The sequence below is a fragment of the Mastomys coucha genome, unplaced genomic scaffold (assembly GCF_008632895.1).
Source record: "Mastomys coucha isolate ucsf_1 unplaced genomic scaffold, UCSF_Mcou_1 pScaffold22, whole genome shotgun sequence".
In the NCBI taxonomy this organism is placed as follows: Eukaryota; Metazoa; Chordata; class Mammalia; order Rodentia; family Muridae; genus Mastomys; species Mastomys coucha.
In genome coordinates this window covers 249,711,457-249,722,303 of record NW_022196905.1, presented here as the reverse complement: position 1 = coordinate 249,722,303, position 10,847 = coordinate 249,711,457, and the positions used below count along the sequence as shown (strand labels likewise).

General features: G+C 43.4%; 1 protein-coding gene across 6 annotated transcripts in view; it reads left to right on the top strand.

The window, feature by feature from the left end:
- The window catches only part of Wdr59 (WD repeat domain 59), a 76,111-nt gene that overhangs the window by 6,478 nt on the left and 58,786 nt on the right, over nucleotides 1-10,847 (top strand). For all 6 annotated transcript variants that reach the window (XM_031341465.1, XM_031341464.1, XM_031341462.1 and 3 more), the window contains exon 2: nucleotides 8,721-8,770. In XM_031341465.1, coding sequence (XP_031197325.1) covers nucleotides 8,721-8,770 — 50 coding nt within the window. The remainder of the gene's footprint in view (nucleotides 1-8,720; nucleotides 8,771-10,847) is intronic.

Sequence of the window (10,847 nt, the reverse complement as noted above, 5' to 3'; positions counted from 1 at the left end):
GAGAGAGAGAGAGAGAGAAAGAGAGAGAGAGAGAGAGTGTGGGAGGGAGAGAGAGAGTATGATAGTATGCACATGTGCTTGTATGAACATGCTTGTGGGTGCCTGCACAGGCCAGAAGAAGGTATCAAATTCACTGGATCTAGAGATTTATAGGAGGTTGTGAGCCATCTGGGAACTGAACTCAGGTCCCCTGGAGGCAGCAAACTCTCTACTACTGAACTATAGCTCCAGCCCCAAACACCTGGCTCTGTATGTGTGGGTGCTGAGAATCACACTCTGGTCCTGGCACCCTTGGCACGCTGCTCACAATTGCCTGTATAACTCCAGCTCCAGGGAATGCACGATCTTTGGTTTCCACGTACCTGTGCTTCATATACATTCTCTCTACCAAGAGCCACATAATTAAAAGTAACAAACAAGGAAACAAGTTTGTTCATTTTGAAGTGACTTGTTAAGATGTGAATAGTAAGTCTGTAATACCAGATCCTGGGAGGTAGAGGCAGGAGAATTAGGAGTTCAAGGTCATCTTCCCATACAGAGCAAGTTTGAGGGCAGCTTGGGTTACAGGAGACCCTATCTCCAAAAGCAAAACAAAACCCCAACCACAAAAAAAAAATCCTGAAACTGACACAACAACAAAACAGTAAATTAGATCACAGTAGTAAGCCACATAACAGCAGATGTGAACTACTTACTTTGTTAAAAGTTTAAACAACAATGCCATAACAGTAGTGAAAAAAGCCAGTCTAGCACAGAAGTCAAAGGTTTGGAGATAGAGGGCTGAGCCAGGATCCAGGTGATGCCATCTGGGCCAGGTGATTTTGACTAACTTACTACCTTCATAGGCTTCAGTTCTTCATCTGCACGGCAAGGCAAACACTAGGTATCAGGGGCTCCCTAGAGCACCCTCAGGATGATGAGTATGTCGAAGAGCAAAGGGAGCAGAGACTGGACCAAAGGAGCCCCAGACTCCCCAGTGACCTTTTGTGGTGGAGGAGCATAGGACATCAATTCTCCCAGTGTCAGTGCCTGAAGTACTGTTTGGAGCCTGGTTGGTTAGGAACTACAGCAGGTACCGACAGTGCAGACCCCCTTCAGGAGAAAAGCATACTCAGGTGTCACCACTGCTAGCAGCTGGTGTGAACACTTCCAAAATCCAGGTTCTCAGACAGCAGTCCAGCCCTGTGATTTCAAGGAGGCCTTCAGCAGGCTAGCCTCAGGCCTTGCTGTTCCCTATAGAATAGCTGGGAGGCACCTAGCACAGGGGCCAACATACTTTAACTGCTTGATGCCTGTTAATTGCGTTGGAAGCCTGACTGACCTAAGGATGTAAGGAGTGGGCTTCACAGAATAGACTTTGAGAGCTGAGATCTTTAGGTGATGTCTCATCTACCCTGGTAGTTTATACATTGGAACTTGAATCCTACAAGGATGAGGCGATTTCCCCAATGACACTCTGTGTGGCATTTGAGTTTGCAGGGAGGGGAGATGTTCCTGTATTAAAGAGGGAGATTTCTCAAGCAACACCCTCTTGCTGCATAAACAATTTGTAGTTCGGGTTAGACAATGATGGCTCAAAGACAGCTTTGGCAGCAGTGTCTGTTTCTGTAATTTCTACAGAGCTAGAATCTTATGTGACATGGTCTGATTCTTGTTAATATCAGTGCGTTTCAGCTTGTGGCTTCAGGCTGTGAGATCTGATTATGCATTCATTAGGGTCCATGCCCAGGCTGGAGACAAACCGGTGTTAGGGGAAACGACCCAGCTCTGATTTGCACTGACTGGAAACATAAGCGGACAACATACTTTGCCTTCCTGCCTTCCTTCTTCTTCTGTCAAGTTTATGTGGTCTAGTCTGGCCTTGAACTCACCGTTCAGTTGAAGGTGACTTTGAACTCCTGATTTTCCTTGCCTCCACCTTCCAAGTGCTGAGCTTACAGTCATGCCCAGCCCAAGATCAATTTTCTAACAGAACCATTTGTATTTGTGCTAATATTAACTGCAAGTCAAAATGGATTTGTAATACAATCTATCCTGGCATTTGGCTATTATTAAATACATAATTACCTGTTTTTTTTTAAAAAATAAAAATATCACAAGAATATTAAAACATGAGCTTTTTTTTTTTCCAAGTTCTTACTATTTAGCCTAGGCTCGTTTGGAATTTATTATGTAGATCAAGCTGACTTTGAATCCCCAGAGTTCCTCCTACCTCTGCCTCCCAAGGCTGGGATTATAAGTGTATACCCAGCTTCATGAGCTTTCCTTATTAACAGATCTCTGAGCTGTAGTAATTAACTGTCAATTCACCTGTTTAAGCCACACATCTGAATGAGTTTTTTTTTTAAAGATTGCTTTTATTTATTTTATGTGTATAAGTACACTGTAGCTGAACAGATGGCTGTGAGCCATCATGTGTGCGGCTGCTGTTGAACTCAGGACCTCTGCCGGCCCTGCTCACTCCAGTGCAATTTACTGCAGCTGTCTTCAGACTCACCAGAAGAGGGCGTCCGATCTCATTACGGGTGGTTGTGAGCCACCAAGTGGTTTCTGGGATCCAAACTCAGGACCTTCAGAAGAGCGGTCGGTGCTCTTACCCACTGAGCCATCTTGCCAGCCCCCTGAATGAGTTTTAATATATGTTCGTCACCACTATCATTTCTAGAACATACCTTTACCCTGACTTGAATCAGGTTTTTTTTTGTTTTTTGTTTGTTTTGAGACATGGTTTTTCTGTGTAGTCCTGGCTGTCCTGGAACTCATTCTATAGATCAGGCTGGCCTCAAACTCACAGAGCTCTTCTTGCCTCTGCCTCTACCTCTGCCTGCCTCCTGGGTGTTAGGATTAAAGGTGTGCTCTACCACCACCCAGTTCATTCCTCTTTATAGTTGAGTAATACTCCACTATATGGTTATATAGTGCTCATTTCTTTTTATAAGTGAGTAATAGTCCATTGTTGCTATACAGCATCTTATTTATCCATTCATCAATTGTTGGACATTTGAGTTGTTTCCACTTTTGGAGTATTATGAGTGATGTTGCTGTGAAGACTAATATACAAGTTGTTATATAGCATAAGCGTTTAGGACCATTTTTAAGTTGCCTTTAATATCAAATAATCACTAAAGCAATTTGTTAATGAATAACATGTGCTAGGCATTGTACTAGCAAATTGATTTTTACCCTCAAGAAAATTGCAATCTAATGGGGGAAATGTACTAATAACTAAATATCATTATAAATATCTCAAGTGCCAAGGAAACAGAATCCTAGGTCCTGCAGAAACACAGATGTAGCTAATTCATATTGGGTGTGAGGGGATGGTCCAACAAAACCTTACAAGTATCTATACTGAATCCCAAAGGGAGGGGAGTTGGAGATCTGTGTAATTGCTGTGCAAACTTCATGAAGAACTGATTTTGGGTCCCTGCTGCCCACATAAAATGCTGGGCATGGTGGTGCATGAAGGATCTTTGGAGCTTGCTGGCTAGCCAGCCTAGCTGAATTGGTAAGTTCCAGGGTTCCGTGAGAAACTCTGTAAATCAATCAATCAAGCAATCAATCAATCAAGCAAGCAAGCAATGAATGGAGGAAGACACTCCATGTTGGCCTCTGTCCTTTACACTCAGGGACATGCATGTGCAGTGTACTTACCACACACCACACCCATACACAGACACACAGGAAGACACAGACGCTCAGAAAGACAAAGAATCAGCCAGATAAAGGATAGAAGAGTCTTCCAGGCAGATTCAGCCTTTGATATAAGGGTCCTGAGGTGAGGGGGCGGGAGGGAGAAAGAGACAGACATGAGTTTGGAGGGCTGGCAGGAATTCATTTTAAAGAATTGATAATGGCTGGGATATAAGGGCAGCGTTTGGAGGGGAGCACTCTGAGATGGGCTTCGGGAATGAACTGGAAGCTCCGAGGCCGTCTGTAATGCTACACTACACTAAAGATGCACTTAGTCCTGCTGACGCTGCAGAGCCAGGGCCAGATTTAGTTAGCTTCAGCAGCAGCTTTGGGATGACAGGGAGCACAGCTGGTGGCAGGCTCCTGGCCTTCCGGGAAGAAGTGATGACAAGGCAGAGGATGGGAGTGGTTGAGTAGGGGAGACAGGAAGGTCTGACAGACTTACCTGCAGTTTCAGTAAAGCTGTATCCTGGAAGCAGGGCCTTTTAGGTCAGGAACCATCATTGATTCTGATCCTGCCTTAATTTCTTTGCTAGGTCATTATGGTTTTGTTTGTTTGTATTTGACTAAATATAGCCCATGTTGTCTTTAAATGTGTGGCCCCCCTGTTGCAGCCAGCTAAGTGTTAGGATTACAGATATGCATCACAGTGCCCAGCTTGTGTGTGTGTTTTTGTGTGCACATGCTTATGAGTATGCATGAAGGTCAGAGAGCTGATTAGAAGTTGGTTTAAGGCAGTGCCTCCTGTTTCGCCACCACCATAGGAATGCTGAAATTACAGATGTGTACCACCATATCTGGCTTTTCACCTGGGTTCTAGGTACCAACTAAGGCTCTCAGGGTTGCGTTGGCAAGTGCTTTTGCTTTTCCTTACTGAGTTATCTCTCTGGCCTTGTTTAAAGACACCTTTCTTCTAAAGTTTTTACTTATTCCCGTGTGCATGAGTGTGTAGTGCCACAGCGCACAGTTGGAGGCCAGGGAAGCCTTGTGGATGGAGGTGTTTCTCTCCTTCTGCTGTGGATTAGGCAGTCAGGCCAGCATGGCAAGCACATCTACCTGCTAAGCCATCTCACTGGCCCTCAATATAAGTTTTTTTTTTTTCTCAATATAAGTTTTAATAGGGGGTATAAAATACCAACCTCTCAGGTACATCGCTGGTCTATCCATAATCTATCTACAAGCCCCTTCCTTCAGGCAGATAGGACGTTCTTTCTACCTGAGTGTTCCTTTCCTCCCTTGCCTTGGCTTCAAATAAAAACTCCACACCCGGGGCTGGAGAGATGGCTCAGCAGTTAAGAGCACTGACTGCTCTTCTGAAGGTCCTGAGTTCAAATCCCAGCAACCACATGGTGGCTCACAATCATCCTTAATGAGATTGGACGCCCTCTTCTAGAGTTTCTGAAGACAGCTACAGTGTACTTACATATAATAATAAATAAATCTTTAAAAAAAACAAAACAAAACTCCACACCCCATTCTTTATAACTGCGTAGCACCTTTCGTTCATTTGCTATTTCGTTCACTTAGCACATTCCATTCGTTCATCTCATCTATGGAGCCCTGTCAGCAGTAAGGCCTTGAGCCATCACCTCGTGTCCCTTCAGATTGTCTTTTTCTCTGGGAAAATGCTTCATGTGCTGTTGAGAGAATTTCTTTTTTCTCCAGTTCATGGAGGCAACCTAGCATAGTTTTCCTATGTGTTCCTACAAACATAGTGGTAGCTTGTTTGTTTGTTTGTTTGTTTAGTTAGTGGTTCCTTTTAAAAAATAACCTTCTGGGCTGGACAGATGGTTCAGTGGGTAAAGGTGCTTGCCACCAAGCTTGATGGTGTGAGTTTAAGCCTTAGAACCCATGTGGTAGGAGAGTTACCTGCAGGTTACCCTCTGACCTACACATCCCCCCACATCCCCGTGGCACACATGTATCCTCTACCCCCAATAAATAAATAAATGTATAAGAGATCCCTTAATATGGTGATTTATTATATATTTGCAGTTTTGATGCATTTTCGTGTTTTTAAAAGTGCTACAAGAATTATTACATTGTGGGGGGACTGGTGAGATGGCTCATCAGGTAAGAGCATCGACTGCTCTTCCAAAGGTTCTGAGTTCAAATCCCAGCAACCACATGGTGGCTCACAACCACCTGAAATGAGATCTGACCCCCTCTTCTGGTGTGTCTGAAGACAGTGTACTTATAATAATAAATAAATCTTTTAAAAAAATGAATTATTCTATTGTATAGGTATGCATACTATAGTTGTAAATAAACAGCTCTGTCCAGAAAACATTTGCTGTTTTTTGGGGTAGATATTAGAGGTAGAGCTCCTGAGACCCAAGGCATGGCATTTTTGGTTTGTTGCCAGATTGTCTTTTCTTAGTGCTCTGTTATTGTATACCACACACTACAAATTTAGCAGCTTAAAACAATAACCATCTATTAGCTCCGATTTCTGTAGGTCAGAAGTCCAGGTACTGCATGGCTGGTTTCTTTGTTCAGTGGCTCACTGCCAAAATCAAGGCATCTTTGAGCCGTGTTTCCACTTGGAGGCTTCACTTCAGAGGAATCCATTTCCAAGCTTGTTCAGATGGTTTTCAGTGTCCACTCTCTAGGGGATAGGACAGAAATTCCTGCATCCTCATCAACTGTTGCTGAGGGCTTACTCTCAGCTCCCAGAAGTCGTCGTCAGGTCCTTCCCTGGGACCCCTTTGTCTCTCATAGGTGGCATAGGGAGTCCCATCGCCTCTCTAGGTTAACTGGCCAGTGTGATTAGCTCTCTCAGTTGTCACTTTCCCTTCCTAACTTTTCATCCTCCTAACTAGAAGGTCTATACCCATTAAACAACACTCCCCCAGCCTCGTCAGCCTCTACTTTGTCTCTGTGAGCTTTCCTGCAGTATTACTCCCTTTTGTGTTGGCTGTTGTTGCTGTAATAAAATACCATAACTGAAGAAAGGGCTTATTTGGGCTTATGGTTCTAGAGGGAGAGTCCATAATGGCAGGGGAGGTATGAGAGACGGAACAGGAAGCTGAGAGATCAAATCTCAACCACACACAGGAAGCAAAGGGAGAGCTAGAAGTAAGGTAAGGCAGTAAAGCCTGCTTCTGGTGACTTGCTTCCTCCAGGACCTCCTAAAGGTAACATTCCCAGCAACCCCACCCACAGGGGACCAAGCATTTAAATACACGAGCCTATGGGACATTTTCACACCTCCACACATGCCCTAAGTGGAGTCATCTTGTACTAGTGTCTTGTTAGGTATGTTTCACTTGGTGTAATCCTAAGAATTATTCCTGTTGTAGCATGAATCTATCACAATTTCTGTTTTTAAAGGATTTTTTAAAAGATTATTGTATCTAAGTACACTGTAGCTGTCTTCAGACACACCAGAAGAAGGCATCAGATCTCATTATGGATGGTTTTGAGCCACCATGTGGTTGCTGGGATTTGAACTCAGGACCTCTGGAAGAGCAGTCAGTGCTCTTAATCACTGAGCCATTTCTGTTTTTAAAGGCTGAATAATAATAATCTACTCTGATGTTGACTACTTTTCTTTAAACTTCCATTCATTCCTCTGATGAATACTTGGGTTCTTTAATCATACCAATAAACCATTGGCAGCTCTCGCTAGAGGAGTATTTTATTAATTAGCCTTGTGTGGCAGGCTCAAGGGATGTGCATCAAGAACCCAGAATCTTGAGGCTGTGGTCAGATTCTCTATGAGATGCCCTCTAGAAAGATGCTGCTCCCTGTTGGAGAGACCATCTTGTCCTCTTTACAGCATTAATCAGTACATTACACAGAAGGGTTCTAGAGATAGCATGGTGTCAAGCTCAGGACTCTAGGGCAATATGAAGGTGTCTTAATCACTTTTCAGCCTCTGGGAGAACAGTCTGGCTTCATGTCTCCAGTACTAGGGATGATATGGTTTTTGAGTGGTAGGTAGGTACCTGTGAGAAAACCATTAGTGAAGCTAGTGGGGGTCGGATTGGTGTTGCCATTCATAGGTTATGATTGTGACAGCATCCACAAAGTGAATTCTTCCAGCATGCTCTCTTGGGAAGAACTTAGAGCATTAGTGACCAAACAGATGATACAGAAATGACAGTGTAAGGCTGTAACTGCCCAGGATTCAGGCAGCCACATGCCTTACCTTCACTAGACTGGGTACAGACTTGGAGATGAGGCTCTGAGTCATGACGTTAATGCTCACTAGGATCTGGGAGATGGAATTTCAGACTGAATGTAGATGGGACACAGTAGTAATATTACCCTGGAGGATAGTGGGGTGTAGGGGTACATGTGACAATATGCTTAAAGTACATTGTGAACTTGCATAAAAATAACCTCATGTAACCCTTTATAATAAAAAATGGCTAAAATATTAAAAATAAAACCTTGGATTCAGTAGGGATGGTATTTGAGAAATATGCCATATGGCTTCAAGAAGGTCCCATGTGCTATGGAAAGAAATGGGTGTTCTGTAGTACCAATGTTCTAGCTTAGCTTCCATAGGAGAGGGTCTTGTTAGTAGCTGTTTCTTGCTCTCTGCTAGTCATATTCCCTGAGGGCTCTAGAACATCTGTCTTCTCAACTTAGAACGTACTGTTTTGGTTGTGTATAGTCCTAGTGTGTGTGTGTGTTAAACAGAAGCTGTCATTTGTCAAAGTGAATGTAAGATCTGGGTGGAAACTAAAAGGGCTTAAAGCAGTGGTTCTCAACCCTTTGGCAAACCTTTATCTCCAAAAACATATTACAGTTCCTAACAGTAGCAAAATTACAGATATGAAGTACTACTGCAATAATTTTATGGTTGGGGGGTCACCATAGCATGAGGAACTGTATTAAAGGGTCACAGCATTAGGAAGGGTGAGACACTGGAAAGTATCCACTGCAGAACACTAATACAGAACACTAATACCTGATAATGGATTATTCCTGAGAAACAGGAAGAAGAGCCAAAGATAGGTCTGTCTTCTCTCCTGGTTATTTTGCCAGGAGAACTAAAACTGTGTTCTCTCTCATAGGCAACTGCCATGTCTGTGGACTGTCTTGGGCAGCATGCAGTGCTTTCTGGGTAAGTGAACTTTCAGAGTTTGTCTGCCACAAATTCTGGGGAATACAGTATAAGTTCCTGGGAAATCGAAAACTATATCTGTGTTTGAGGACAATCTAAGGGTGTAGTGCTCATATCCTAAGGACCGCAAGGGCACTTGCAGGGATTCTTTGAGGTTTTGTTTGGTATTGTTTTTGTTTTTGTTTTTGTTTTGTCTCTCACAGGTAAGCAATGAACTCACATTTTAGTGATGTGTAGTTTGGCCTTGAGATGGCAATGTTCTTGTTACTACATGATCTTGTCAAAGAATTGGTCTAGTACGATTAAAGAGACGGTTAGGAGGGTTGAGGGGACCTGGGTTCTCTGGACAGTTATTCAGTTTTCTAACTGGACTTTGGTTTTCTCATTAAAGAATTAAAAAAATGATTTAATGTGTTTGTGTTTGTGTGTGTGTGTGTGTGCGCGCGTGCGTGAGCATGTGCGTGCACGTACATGTGTGCATGTTTGTCATGGTACATTTGTGGAGGTGAGAAGTCAACTGTGGCGAATCAATTATTTTCTTCTACCATATGATTTGGGGTTTGAATATTGGTTATCAGGTTTGTGTAGCAAGCGCTTTTACCCACAGAGCCATCTTGCCAGCCCTCGAGAAGCAAGTTACTTCTACCAAGAAGGAATTGGACTATATGGCTTTCTCACTTAAAAACTGTAAGATTCTGGTCTTTCCTGATAACCCTAGAGTTGAACCAGAATGTAGTTAGAGACCCAGACTCTTTTATATTGCTTGAGATAACTGACCTTCTCTCTCAAATTTAGCTTTATTTTTCAATAACTTTATTGGTTGTTTCTGGGGAGCTGTTGTATGAGGACTTGAGTTTGAGCCCTAGGACCCATAGAAGAAGTCAAGTACTGCTTTGCCTGTAGTCCTAGCTCTAGTGAAGTAGAGAGGGAAGGATAACTGGATCTCACTGGCCAGGCAGCCTAGCTGAACCTCCAAGGCCCATGTTCAGAGAGACTCTATCTTTACAAAGGGGGTGGGAAGAACTGTGGAGATTTAGCTCAGCAATTAAGAGTGTATACTGCTCTTGCAGCAGACCCAAGTTCAGGTTTCACCACCCACATTAGGTAGCTCACAACTGCCTGTAAGTCCAGACTCAGGGGATCCGATGCCCTCTTTTAACCTCTTTGGTCACCTGTGCTCTCATGGACACCCCGCCCCCCCATACACACATGTAATTAAAAATAAAATAAGTTCTTAAGAAAGAAGGCAGGGGTTGGTGAGATGGCTCAGCGGGTAAGAGCACCAACTGCTCTACAGAAGGTCCTGAATTCAAATCCCAGCAACCACATGGTGGCTCACAACAACCCATAATGAGATCTGGTGCCCTCTTCTGGTGTGTCTGAAGATAGCTACAGTGTATTTAATAAGAAAGAAAGAAAGAAAGAAAGAAAGAAAGAAAGAAAGAAAGAAAGAAAGAAAGAAAGAAAGAAAGAAAGAAAGAAAGAGAGAAAGAAAGGAAGAAGGAAGGCTGGGAGCAATTAAAGGAGAAAGCCGACAGTGACTTCACACATGGGCACACCCCAGCACACACACACACACAAGAATAAATAAAATAAGTGTTCTTATTAGGATATAATCTGCATGTCATGCAATTCTCTCTTCTCTCACTCAGAGTATACAGGTCATTGGTGTGCAGCATATGGCATCATTGATGCCTACTTACTCTTTGCGGTATCGTGTTCTTGAGGAAATAAGTCCCTGGTTTACAGTCTAGAATTGAGTAGTGCTGCAAAGCCTGTGTAGAGGAGTAGTAGTATCTGCCTCCCTCAGCTTTCCATTCTGATCCCTGGCCAGGACACATTCTTGCCTATGGTTTAGGCCTACCTTTCGATGGTCACCAGTTTCCACATACACTGCTCTATCTGGCTGTGTCCGGCTTACTCACTGTAAGTTGACTTCTTACAATTGAGGTTGAGGATCTGATACTTAATGCTATGTTCTCTGTAGGTCATAGGCTGTCACCTGTCTGACATTCCCCTGCTTCCCACTGGTGTTCTGTAACAGTTGTTAAGGGCTGAGTTGGTATTTGGGGTTCTC